Genomic DNA, 14265 nt, shown 5'->3' with positions numbered 1-14265 from the left:
CTTTAATGCGTGACTGAGGGAGGTCAAACGGCCAGGCGCACCCCAAACGAGCCCTCAGGAAGCAAAAGGAAGGCAAACAGGCCTTCAGTAAAAGATGAAGCATACTACTAGCACATTTCCCATTCGTTTGTGAACTTATTACGATGCCAAAATATATGTTGTGGCCGAACAGAGGTCACAGTCACTGCCAGAAAACTAAAGCAGTGGCGCCACAGGCGCCTCTCGATCTCTAAACGAGCGTTCAGCACCAAATGTTTGGGCTGCTCAACGACCAATCCATCACAAAAACTACAACAACATTACACCCAAGCTATCGATCACTTCCACAAAAGCTGACTATTTGGCTAGCACCCTCTCCTCTGATGCTAATAAGTTCTAAACTGTAACCATAGCCTCCCCCACGACAGAAGTGGGGCAAACACAAAAAGACCCTCCTAACATCAAGCCGAAAGCTATACCTAACAAGCAGTATTCGCATACACATCTGGGGTGAAGCCATCACTGCGATCCAGCATCCGAACATCGTAAGCCGCGATAGCGTCAAACAGCCAAAGGTGGCAGATAGCCTGCGCTCCGGAGGCCATGTACTCATTTGCCTCTTTCTTATTGCCAACAAATGTAGTCGAAGCAGGGCCACCAACGTAGATGAAGTATACCTTTGCGGGATCTTTTTCCAGATTCTCCTGTAATGAACGCGGGCTCATTGCCTCCAGGACCTGTCCTTCAGCGGCTGATATGAGACTTTTTATGTTTTCTCTAATTTCTGGGTTCATGTACGTGCTGAGGCAGAAATGCAGTCCAGAGAACAGTTTCGGTGCCTGCAAGCATCATTTTCTCATCATGCAGATGTAATGGTATGGTACAGAGATAAGTAATAGAAATGAGAAAACATATGGATGTAGAGATGCATTCACAATATTACATTTATTAGATAATTGAAGTCCATTCATAATATTTATTTTTTAATTAAAGATAATTGAAGTGGGCCATAAAATAACCACATTATGATCTATGCCACTCCAAAACACAACATTTCGGATGACACTTCAAAAGATAATTGTTTTCAATGTAGATGCAACCAAAATATGTAAATCTGTTTAGCGCCCAGTTAACAGAATAAATTTGATGGAATATACTGAGCATAAACACCTAATTTCCTCCAGAGATGCACTTTTAAGCCTTTGACATTAAACAGCCTCTCTATGAACACTTCAATACATTTTGACAAAAAAAATGCCATCCAGAACTTATGCATATAGGAAACTGCAATCTGTTTTCACAAACATATTCATCTCTATATTGAAGTCGTATAAATACTATTGCCAGAAATAGACATCCATACATACCCCTTTAGCTGCTCCAGCTCGTCCTTTCTTTGGTCCATCAATCGATATGTGTGAAGCATAGTAAAATTCCACCTCGTAAGAAATTTCCGGAACTATAATCGGCTCTGCCCAGCAATTTTTTGGACCTGGAATCGGCTCCGCCAAGCAATCCACAATCCCTATGACATGAACATGATACAAACTACTTCAATGCAGGGATAAATAATATTCTCTACGAAGCTAGGATAAGTGTGAATAGACCAGCAGCTTGTTACGTTAAGCAGTATGTGACATGGGCATGGGGATAGTAAAGTAATTATCAACAACACAAATAAGGGATATGTAAGATGGCTTAATACTAACATCCAGCTCTGAGAACCCATTTCCCAGACAAGATTGCCATCAAGACTTGATATGATTCGCCACATGAGTTACTAGCGCCTCTGCCGACAATAACATGAGTCACATTTTTGTCCCATTTCTCAGCCAAGTTTGAACTGGTCAAGGAAGCAAATTCCTTGAGGGAATCCTGCAACAAACATAAGCAATTTGTTCACTATTTGGTATGGAACAGAAATTATTACAAAAATTAGCAAATCAAATATAATTTAAATTTGACCCTACATTAGAATTGCCAAAGTATCTGTCCATAAACATTTTTGCTAGTATTGTTCGGATATATCCAAATGCTCCAAAAAAAGGGTATTGTTTACTAGTATAGTCTATGCTACCTTCTCTGATGCACTTAATACTGAACCGAGCAAGACCCATTGGTTCACAGGGGTTCTACACTGGGTTGTTTGTTTTTCTTCTCTCCGGTAATCGGCACAAAGTCCTTTGTCTGAACATTGTCTGTAATGATGAAATACAATGCAAATTATAGAAGAAAATTAAGGATAACGGTAATAGGCAGAAAATCTTTCTGTGTCCAACCATTGACTGTAATGACGAAATATAATCCAAATTATCCATGAATAATGATTTAATATCCCTGTCTAGAAGCCTCCGCACCATCTCCCAAGAAAGGTAAAAATGATGGCATACCCCTGAGGCAAAGAAAGAATCGAAGTGTTTGGTTGATCTACTTGCTGATCTTCCCTGCTATGAACGACATTCATTCCTTGTTTATCTAAACATTGGCTGCAATAAAAAATCAATTACAAGATGAAAGATTATTAATCAAACAAAACATGACAATGTCCAATACGAGTGAAGAAAGATAGCCTACACAATCAAAGAAGAATTTGCTGTAAAGTGGAGTTATTTGTTTATATTCCATATGACAATCAATGAAAAAAAAATAGCTAAACATTGGCTGGAATGACTAAATATATAACACTGACTTATAAATGAAGGATTAATCAAGTAAGTGAAGACTGAAAAAGAATCACGTACTTTTGAAGAATGGGTGAAATAATGTCACTTTCCACTATTTGTGAGCTCTTCTTATCACATGGTAATGGATCGGATGAATGTTTGGGACAAAAAACATGCCAATTCTCCTTCAACATCAAAACAAGGCATGTTAGAACATTGAAGTGTTCATAAATGGAACAATTACAATGTCTACCAAAAACTTACAGCATCCCGCCAATCGCATTCGAGTGTCATGACTGCACACGGGGCATGATAATTTACTCTACATTTGTCGTGATGACAAACAAGGGCTGCTCCCGGTAGCTTGCATCTGCTGCAATTTTTATTTGAAGCACGAATAATTTCCTTCTCCATATTAACAATAATATTCGCCATCGTAATACACTTGTGGGGCCCTTCACAATATTAGTAGGAGAGGCAAAATATTATATCAAACATAGAGCCTACTCTACGAATAATATCATGCCAAATAATGAAAAGGATAGATGAACACTGTGTGACAATTCTAAATAAATTAAATATGAATAGTTAAGTGGTATGCCTAAAGAAACTTACCAGTCCATGCATTTTTGATGGACATAGACGACATTGTTTGGGTTGCCCTCGTTGCTGGACACAATCCTTCCCTTTCGATACATGACCATTGGACCATGAAACTGACACAAGAAAAGAGAATTTTTTTTAGGGCCAGTAAGAAATAAGAAGACTTCAAAAGATCATTTTTTAAACTTGATATATGCAAACGACATGCAACATATTACCTTCTCACTAGTTCTAAATGAATGGCAGAAAACACATTCATCTTCAAATACATTGATTGGTGTTGGCGGTCTCTTCAATTCAGTAGCATCTTCATTGTCGTCCAACTTGCCATGTTTCCCCAAAACCTTGCTTTTTTTACAGGGATGCAGGTTTTGTTCAGTGGTACTTGCATTAACACCTGGTGATGCAACTTCGGTTGCATCAGCATGAACTCTCTTATATGGACCATTAGCGGGTGACGCATTTTTATTCTATAACAAAACAGTATTTGCTCAGAATGTTGGATACGCAATGTTCGCAACGCATTAGCAGTTAATTCATCAACACTTATATATGTGTTTCACCATAAGAGCGTATGAGCCTTTAGCGTGAAAATTATGTTATAGTTTTCCATGCAGAAGTAATTCTCAAATCTGCCAAGGTGTGGGCAAAGAAGTATGTCGAAAAAAGAGCATATTTGTTTCAGAAAAGAAAAGAATGGACAAAGTACCCCAGCAAGACTTGATTGACTGTGTGGGCTGCTTTGACTCGCCATTGCCTCGTTCTTCATTTGACTTTTTTGTAGAACCTCAAGACTTCCAGCGCCAGTTTCTGTCTTTATGTTGACCATCGTGGTGGTACGAGTGGCAGACATGGTACCTACAAGCATCAAGTGGTGACTAGGATGAAGGGAAAGCAAGTACTGAACAAGGCTTGTTTCATCATAATTTCAAGCAACTGTATAGATGAATTGAACAATGACATAACATGTTTTTAAACAATAGTTCACTGAACAAACAGAACAAATCTGTTCCTAAATATAAGATGTTTTGGGAAGCCAAACTGACTCACCGAAACATCTTATATTTCGGAACAGAGAGAGGATGTCACTACTAGACGGGCCTTTGTGTTTTTACAGGTGGCACTGTGGCAGACATGAGGACGGTATTACTCAGACACGGGTGTCCGAATCAGACTTGGATTCGGACGTCTGATTCGACAAAACATTTGGCCACATGACAGCTGGGAAATATTTGGTGCGTCCAACGTGGCAGACAATTCGAACACGGGCTAATAATGTTATTCTCACAAGCCTTGCTATAACATTCCACTTGTGTTACATACACTCCATTACAACGCAGCCTGGATGTTACGGATAGACCAGGAGCAATCATGCTTTACCATTCACAACAAGTATTTACTACCTGCCTAGGAATCGGCCGGAGAATTTAAAAAGACAGGTATGCTGGGGGTTGCAAGAAGTGGACAGTGCATTGCAAAACTCCAGCTATCGCTGCTCAAGATCATAATTGTAAGCATCAGAGATCAGACCCCAGCAGCTAGGTTATGGATGGCGGCCATGCTATCACAGGGGCGACAGGCGACTTCGGGCGGGGCACCAAAATGGATCCAGGTCGCGCAGTAGAAAGGCAAGGCTCATCTTAAGATTTGAATCTTTGTCTTGTATTCCATAATGGAGTAACAAATTTGGCAAAACGAAGATGTTCAAAAGAACCTGGTTCAAAGGAGAGCACAAGGCAATGGCGATATCCATTATCACGCCAGCGAGAGACTAGAGGTTGAGTGTACCGGAACGCAGACTTGGTGCTAGTGCGGCGGCGCATCTAAAAGTATGAGATGAGCAAGAAATACGACTAGCCCGATCATCAGATCATGTACTCTGCCGCTGCAACTGGTGCGATAAACGCGACCGCCGGCCGGCACGCCGGAAGCAAGAAACTGGAGGGGGGGTCGAGGAGAGCAAACCTCCGAAATCTGACCGGGGCGGTCGCCTGCCGGCCGCGGCGGCGCCGAAGCCCGGGGGCGGGGACAGCCTCTCGCCGCCAGAGCTCATCCTGCCGGCCTTGGTCTCAGCTACGACGACGATCTCGTTGGGAAGCTGCGACGAGTAGGCGTTAATGAGTATAGGGACTAGGGAGGGGGCGGCGAGGAGACGAGAGGGCGGCGGTTCGCTGTGGGCGCGAGCAGCGAGGCCGAGCGACGATTTGACAGGGGGCAGGCGCGCGGTGTGGCGGGCGCGTACGAGTTTTGGAAAAGGAAAAAGCCTGCCAGTTTTGCGTGAGGGGATGGTTCGGCCTAGTGTTACTAGACCTAACTATTCCATCCGATTCACAAATAAGTGTACATGAGATTTTTAAGATAAATTATGAAGTAAAATGAAAAATGCATCTCTTCTTTTTAATAATTTCAAATTCAATGAGCTAAGTGTGTAGAAAACAAGAAAAACATGTGCTTAATATTATTAGGTTTGATTGAGGCTTTCCACTATGTTGCAGGTTCCCAGTTTCTGAAAATTTTGGAACGCCAAGTCAGTTAATTCGTTCGGCAGAGCACGGCAATGTGTCCACATGAAGAAACTACGGCGCACCAAAAGCGAGCAACAGATGTCACACATGTTTCAACCGTAAAGTATCTCTCCCAGCACTGGCTGACACTACAGGAATGGCTGAAGATGCCGACGGCCATCCTCTACGCCGACGGCTAAAAGTTGGGGCCGTCGGCGTAGACCCCGGCCAAGCCAGCCCGCGGCGTGAGCCGTCGGCGTAGCGGCGCCCTCGGTGTAGCCCATGCTATAAACGTCCTCGGCGTAAGGCAGGGCTATGCCGACGGCAGCCCTCGACATAGCCTCCTCGCATTTTTTCTTGGCTCTACGCCGACGGCCACCCTCGGTGTAGCTCTTTTTTAAATTTGTACAAAATGATGGAAATGAGTAGGAAACGGGTGAAGCAGCTACAAGGAACAAGTTAGGTGATAGCGCGAGACCTCCGTGCAGTGGTAGGAGACCGCTACGCACCACCTATCACATGCCATATGCGCGCGCTAACCATCTGAAAATCCCTGCGGCTTCCTGCGGTGTCCCGCCGAATCCATTAGAAACTGGCCGGATTTGAACTAGGGGTACACTTTCCATTGCTTGATAAATTTTGGAAAAATATTTTTAGCAACTGCTACGCCGACGGCCAGGCTACACCGAGAGCAAAAAGGCCTACGCCGAGGCCCATCTAGCCCGAGGGGCTACGCCGAGGGCTGCCCTCGGCGTATGCTACGCTAAGGGCATCTCCAACGGGGCGACCCATCCCGCGCCGCGCGTCCGGATGGGTCCAGACGGACAAAAACCCGGCCCAGCGCGCGGACCCATCCCTAAAACGGATGGCCGCGGCGTCCGGAACGCTGGGCCGGGTTTGCGTGGCCGCGGACGCGAAAGGCTGGTCTCTCGCGTCCGCCCCTTGTCCGCCCCTGGCCCGCGTGTCATAGACATAAACATTTGTTTTCATTAAAAAGAACCCATTACAATTTTTTTTAGCTACTACTTCTATCCTACTACGTACGGGGCCGGCAGCCTCGCCGGCGGCTCCTCGCCGGCTCGCTGTCGGGGCCGTGGATTTCACTCGACGCGGGCGGCCTGTACGCGTGAGGATTCCACTCCAGCTTACGAGCTGGGTGGCGCGGCGGCGGCGGAGGCTTTCATCCTCCTCCTTTCCGTCCGCGCGCCTCGGGCGCGCTCGCGCTCCGCCTCCTGCTGCGGCACCATCCGCTTCCCGCATAGCTCCGGCTCCGCAGGGCCGCGCGTTCCACGCGCGGTGCGCGCCTCCGGGCGGACGCGGCCGGCGGCCTGGGCTTCGTGGTTCCCCGTGCGCCGGCGCATGCGCTCTTGCCGGCCGCGCTCCGCCGACGCAGCAGCCTCCCGGCGCGCCGCTCGGGCGAGGGCATCCGGATGAGGTGATGGGCTGCTCGCATAGCGAGCAGCTCGTTCTTCGCCCGAGGAGGTCGCCTAATCGGCGGCGGCCGGCCCGGCAGGTGGCCTCGTGCTCCTTCGTCACGCGCGTGAGGTCGGCGAGACGCTCCTCGATGGCGGCGTTGATGTTCGCCAGCGCGAGGTCCTCCTCGTCGACAGACTCCTCCGCGGCGGCCGTCCCCTCCTCCGCGGCCTCGTACCAGCCGTCCGCGGTCTCGTGCCATCCGTTCGCGGCCGCCTCCACCATCTCCGCATCCCCTTCCTTCTTCGCCGCCGCCTCCGCCGCGACGCGGAGCGCCTCGTCGTCGGCGACCCACCGCGAGTCCGCGCGCTCCTCCTCCTCCGTCCGCGGGAACCCGGCCCGGGCGGCGAGGGAGAGCTTGGCCCACGTGGCCTCGCAGGTGCGCGGCATGGCGCCGGAGAAGGTGGAGGGGGAGAGAACGGTGATGCGGTCTGTGCGAGACCGCCGCCGTCTTTTATAGCCGGCGGTCTAGCGGGAAACTTGGGCGCGAGCGCGCGCCAATGTCGTTTTCGCGCGCGCGGGAACCTTGGTGCGCGCGGAATCTTTCCCGCGCGTTCCACCGCCCACCATGGCTGTCCCGTCGAGGCCTGCTATGGCGCAGCGCCGCACAACGAAGATGAACCACGTGGCGTCTCTTTGGGTCGCCGCGTTGGGCGCCGCGTGCGACCCAAACGGACACGCGGACGCAGGGCGCTGTCCGCGTGTCCGGACGGCCACGCAAACGGCTCAAAATAGACGACCCAGCGCGTCCGTTTGGGTCGGCCGGTTGGAGATGCCCTAATGCCTTGCAAGGCATACGCTGAGGGCAGCTAGCCGTTGGCGTCTCGGCGCGTCCTGTAGTGTGAATCTGAATGATTCCACAAGGTCACAGGCTCACACCAAGATGACCATGCCAGGCCATGTTCTGCTTGCAATTATCATTTTCCTCGCCCAAATTTGAGGCACCAATTTGTACCAGTAGCAAGCATTAAACATCGAGGATGCAAAAGTCAAATCTAGCCTAGACAGTTAGAATACATTGACACTTTTAGTACGATACTGCAAATCAACCATTCGTTGTCAAGCCCGTGGGTGGCATGCCTTGGCAATGACTGGTTGATCTGTGTTTAGAAATACCGTATGTATTCTAATTATCTAGCCTGAATTTTGTCTTTTGCATCTTCGGTGTTTAATGCTTGCTACTGGTATAAATTAGTGCCTCATTTTAGGCGAGGAAAATAATAGTTGCAGGCAGAACATGGGTTGGCATGGTTAGCTTCCCGTGACCTTCGCGAACCGCTGAACCAGTGTGGGGGGAGATATTTTATGGTCAAAACGTGGGTGACATCCGTTGCTCATTCGACAGTTCTTGTACGATTCCTATACGATGTCCACCATCCCTTCCATCTATGCGGCAAAAACATAGAGGACCATCGGATTGTTTGTCAAACATAATTCTACCTGAAGGATCGTACACAAAGAAATTTTGATTTATTTTGCTGGCCAGCGATCTGTCATCCATTTTTCAGAAGAAAAAAAGCATCTATTATTTTATTTCCTCATAAAGAGAGAATTTCCTCCTATACAAGTTTCTGGCCACGACCCACGATGTTGACAACAACAAAATGGGGTATCTAGGTGCAAACAAAAAGGGGAAATTATCGGCATACCCATCTTCTCTAAGAGTCGTAGGCGGCGGATGCACCGTTGCAACCAACGCCACATAGTCGACAACATCCTTGACGTGGCTAGGGTTCGCCTAGTTGGTTGACCAAGGATGAAGAAACGAGATCAACCATGGAGAGGTAGCTAGTTGTGCATTCGGTCGAGAAACTACCAGAACCTTGGTGCAAGGGAAACATTGTTAGGAAGGTGGGACAAGGGGATGAGCAAGCGGAGGATATAAGGGCCAAGGGAGAGTGATGTGACAATGTTATTGGAATTAAATTGGTTAAAATAGAAGGTCAAAAAACACGTAAAAAATCTTAGTGAAAATTTTAACATTGATTTTATAGATTTGCTGGGATATAGAACTAGACCATGGGTAAAGCTGGCCATGTGAGGTGTGCCTCGCATGTTGGCTCATTAGCCCGCATGTCGAGTCCATAACAGGCCAGCCAGACATGCAAGCTACCCGCCACAGCCAGTTTAGCTGGAAGGCATGCGAGGGCTCATTTGGGGGAGGGGGGGGGGGGGTCGTGTCGGCGCTGATGCTTCTTTGAACTTCAACGTGCCTGATGGAGAGCGGGGTGATGTGGCTGGGGAGCGCCCATTGAGTGCCTGTTTTGGGACGTTTTAGTCATTTTAGGCAAATTTTCAATTATTTGGCCATTGGAGAGAGTACTTTTGCCCAAATTTGGCCCTTTAATTTTTGTGCTATAAAAGGGCATCACATCCCTCTTATTTCCCACCCTCAAACATGGCTAGTCCCAACTAGTTTCATTTCTCACTAAATGGTTTCGAGATTGAAACACTTGTAGACACGTTTGATTCCTAGCTACAACCATTCCCCTCTCATCATCGATAACGACAACATCAACTATACACACATCCTTCTCAAAATTCTTTCACTTATGCTAGCACTTTCTCCACCACCACCGGTAGAAAAAGGGCTTGTAAAAATCCTCCAAGATGCGGAATTACTTCGAAGAAAAAGAATATGTGAAAATGGTCTTAAAAGAGCGGAGAGCTATGCCCATGTTGTTATAGGTTTTCATCCGATTTTTCTTCTAAAAAGCTGGATAATCTTTTCTTTTAATGGATGAGCCAAAGCTTTGCCTGCGTTTCAAAAAAAGAAAAAATTGTATATGTGCTAGTTCTGTTTGGGGGCTCGAGCAACAAAAAGGGGCACGTGACCACCAAACCCTTTGAAAGACTGGAACCTGACCGACAAGGGGCTCGAGCGGCGCCGGTGCGCACCTGACCAGGTCGAGGCGACTAGGGCTCGCTCGCTGTAGGGCGGCTGCGGTCACTGCAAGCGGCGGACCGGAGCAAGCTGCGCAGGGGCGCCGCGGGCAGGCGGCGGCGGGCAACTGGAGCAGCTACGGCCCAAGGCTCGGGTAATCCCTTGTCTGTTTTTCTCCTCAAGAAGATGTCAAACTTCCGTTCCCCAATTTCAAGTCTCAATCTGCCAATCTTGCTACCATGTTATACTGTCAATGTCGATTCGTCGTTAGTATGTACAATCGAATTTTGCGTCCCGCTCCCATATATCTCACCAAGTTTTCACCCCTTCATCTTGAAATTCCGCCTCCAAGTTAAAAGTCTGAAAAAATCTGAACTTTTTCGCCCGCAGGGAAGTTGACGGCGCCCACGAGAACCTAGCCGCAACCAGCAGCGATGACCTTCAGCACATGGCTTGATGGGGTCGTGGGAGGAGGGATTACGGATACCGCAACTCTTCGGGCCTACGATCGAGGGTTGGAGACCTATGTAACACACTCCTACCAACAACCAAACAAATTGCTTGATGATTTTGCCGCCGTAGTCTGTACTGGAGCAGCTGCCGCTTTGTGTTGGGCGGCGTGGAGGTACCACAAATACAGTATATCTCTGGGCAAGTATGGCCGGGACATGACGGCCTCGGCCGGCAAGGCCGACCCGGTGATTGGCCGCGACGACGAGATCAATCGTGTTATCTGCATCCTCTGCCGCCGGACCAAGAACTGCGTTGCGCTAGTTGGTGCGGCAGGGGTCGGCAAGACAGCCATTGCCGAGGGTCTCGCTCAGCGCATCGCTGCTGGGACAGTCCCTGCCACACTCATTGGAGCACGCGTCGTGGAAGTGGACCTCGGGGCCATGGTGGCCGGGACTCTTTACTGCGGCATGTTTGAGGAGCGCATGAAGGATGTGATACGGCAGGCGGAGAATGCAGACGGCAAGGTAATTCTCTTCATCGATGAGATGCACATGCTTATTGGCTCCGGTGGCAGCCTGGTCCACCAGAGGAGCACGGACGCTGCCAACATGCTGAAGCCGGCATTGGCCCGTGGTCGTATCCGCTGCGTGGCCGCAACGACTTTTGATGAGTACAGCAAGTACATTGAGAACGACCCAGCATTGGAGCGGCGATTCCAAAAGGTGCACGTTGAGGAGCCAAGCATGCAGGCAACCATTGCCATTCTGCAAGGGCTAAAGAAAAGGTATGAGGAGCATCATGGCTTGGAAATCCAGGATGCTGCTCTTATTGCTGCCGCACAGCTTGCTGCCCGATATATCACAGGTGAGGATTTAATTTTATTATTTTTGTTGAGAGGCCATTAGTAGATACAAATACACCTAGTCACTTGAAGTAAGGATAACAAAGTGAAGACAATTGAGTACACTGATCTCAATTAGTTATGGTCAGAGGTCTATCCGTGTAAAGGTTGTGCTGTGCAGTTTGAAAGTCAAGAATAATCAGTTGATCACATTAAAGTGATGTAGAGTACCCATGTTCCATTGGATGAAATCAAGTCCAAATGATTTATATCTTGTGTTTACGGCGTTGGGGAGTCCCATGTTGAATTAGATGAATTAAGTTGAAATGATTATAAATTTGTGTTAGTGGGCTGCTGTGGAGTACCTTGTAGCAATGGATACATTAATTGAAATAATTCATAAGTTGTGTTTAGAGTGCTGTGGAGTATCGGTATTGCATTAGATACATTTAGTTGAAATCATTTTAAAATTGTGTTATATGAGCCACAGTACTCTTGTTGCATTGAATACATTAGTTTGAAATAAATTATAGATTGTGCTTATGGATCGAAAAAAATCATGACAATGCCGTGTGTACAACTTGTTCGAGCAACCTGCACTGCAGTGTTTCTTTTCTACTGATTTGCATTGATGATTAGCAAGAACGTATGTATGTTGGCGAAACTTAATGGATATTATTGCTGTCTGTACTGTAGGTCATCAATTTCCTGATAAGGCAATCGATCTGATCGATGAAGCATGTGCCACTGCAGCCAAAAGGATGATGCAAATTGGCAAACAAGAAAAGGAAGTGAACACTGTGCTAACTGCCTCTCCAAATGCAGTGAACGAAGCAAATGTTGGACCGGATGAAGTTGCACAAGTAGGCATTCTGTTCCTATTGATATTTGTGTCCATTGTTCAGTCAATGTTATGTGATTGCCACCCAATGTTGTGCTTTGAAGGTTGTGAGCCGATGTACTGGAATTCCTGTTGCCACACTTGATCAAGGGGAGAAGGATAAGTTGATCCACCTAGCAGCCAGATTGCATGAGCGAGTTGTTGGCCAGGATGAAGCGGTTAATAAGGTTGTGCGGGCTGTGTTGCGTTCTAGGACTGGTCTTAATCATCCTGGCCAGCCAACAGGCTCGTTCCTCTTTTTGGGTTCTACTGGCGTTGGAAAGACAGAGCTTGCAAAAGCTCTTGCTGAACAGCTGTTTGACAGCGAGAAGATGTTGGTTCGCATTGACATGTCTGAATATGTTGGGGCCGGATCTGTCTGGCGTCTCATTGGAGCACCTCCAGGGTATGCCTTATCTATTTGGACACTACTGCATTATCATATCATACTTAGTTTTACTGATGTTAATGTTTCTTTTGTATTGGAACATGTTAAAGCTCCTCTGAACATCAAGATGGTGGACAACTGACCGAGAAGGTGCGAAGGCGCCCATATAGTGTCATCCTTTTTGATGAGGTGGAGAAGGCAGATCCCTCGGTGTTGAATGTTTTTCTTCAGCTCCTTGATGATGGTATGTTGACTGATGGAAAAGGTCGGTTAGTAGATTTCAAAAATACAATTATCATCATGACCTCAAATCTGGGGTCAGAGCACCTACTAGCAGGATTGTCCGGAGAAAGCACAATGGAAAGAGCAAGGGACCTTCTCATGAATCAGGTTTGCTTGTGAATCCAAAACTGTGTCTATAACTATTGAACAAAAAAAGTGCCTATGAAGGCTGCATGCAGTAGTTTCTGTCAGCTGGCTTTTACCCATAAATATTTGCAGGTTCACAAACACTTCAAGCCCGAGCTTCTCAACAGACTGAGTGTGATCGTTGTATTTGAGCCGCTTTCACGAGACAGACTGAAAGAGATCGTGGCAATCCAGATGAAGAATGTCATCGCCAGGGTAGCCACCAAGGGCATCTCTCTATGTGTAAGCGACGCCGCCCTGGATGTCATTTTGTCAGAATCATACAACCCGGTATGTATGTCCTATTTCCAGATGACCAAGTTACCCATTGAATATATGTTGTTGTCACCGCACTTGATCTTTTGTATCGCAGGTGTACGGTGCAAGGCCAATAAGGAGGTGGGTGCAGGAGAATGTGGTGACAACGATCTCGGAGATGTTGATAAGAGGAGAAGCTGGTGCGGGCTCGACGATCAACGTCAGTGCTACAGATGATAGGAAGGCGCTGAAATGGAGGCGTTGATGGAGATGACGATGGTGGCCAGCATGCACAGCCTAGGGCCGGCGCCTGGTGATGGTGGCGGCCCGCCTCCTTCACCTCTCCTTGCTTGGACGATGAGGTAGTTTTGAAGATGAAGCTATGGAGATCTTGAGGGAGAGGCCTCCCTCTAGCTGGGAGGGGAGAACCTTCGGCGGCTGCGTGGAGTTTTTGATGAATGATGGGGGTTGCGATGGATGAGGCCAGCGGCTAGGATTGGTGCTGATTATATAGCCGGCCTCCTCGTGCCTCCTCCATGTATCCTTCTCTTCTCCTTCGATTCAAGTGCTCTTGATGGGTCGCAACCTCCCAATGGCTTCCTTATTATCCAAGAAAAGTACAGGAATAAACAGGTATAAATTCATGAAAAATCGTGGAAGTTTTAGCAAATCCTTTTGCCCAAATAAGACGGTATGACCAAAGGTACGACCCATGCACCTGTATCTCTTAGAACATCTCCAACAGAGACACAATATTTCAGCGTTGCGGGGCTAGCCGTGCTGCAAACGCTGCGCCGAAAGGCTCTATTTCACAGTGCGCGCGACCCACTGGAAAAGCGTCCACAGCAAAAACGCTCAATTACGCTCACAAACACATTTTTACACTAGCTAGGCTTAATTAGAATATCTAAAAATACATTGAAAATACATT

At 47.5% G+C, this 14265-nt stretch overlaps 1 protein-coding gene and 1 pseudogene across 1 annotated transcript; one reads left to right on the top strand and one right to left on the bottom strand.

Annotated features, from left to right (window-relative positions):
* Positions 1-458: 458 nt before the first annotated feature.
* On the bottom strand, positions 459-5930 carry LOC124647989 (annotated as a pseudogene).
* A 4262-nt stretch (positions 5931-10192) lies between these two features.
* Positions 10193-13938, top strand: LOC124706780 (chaperone protein ClpB1-like). Its single transcript, XM_047238448.1, has 7 exons — positions 10193-10260; positions 10497-11423; positions 12097-12263; positions 12346-12686; positions 12779-13058; positions 13170-13367; positions 13450-13938. The coding sequence occupies exons 2-7, from the start codon at positions 10541-10543 to the stop codon at positions 13597-13599; spliced, it is 2019 nt and encodes a 672-aa protein (XP_047094404.1). The 5' UTR covers positions 10193-10260; positions 10497-10540; the 3' UTR covers positions 13600-13938.
* The last annotated feature ends 327 nt before the right edge of the window (positions 13939-14265 follow it).

Source organism: Lolium rigidum, chromosome 4, assembly GCF_022539505.1.
Source record: "Lolium rigidum isolate FL_2022 chromosome 4, APGP_CSIRO_Lrig_0.1, whole genome shotgun sequence".
NCBI lineage: Eukaryota > Viridiplantae > Streptophyta > Magnoliopsida > Poales > Poaceae > Lolium > Lolium rigidum.
This window is presented reverse-complemented; position numbering and strand designations above follow the sequence as displayed.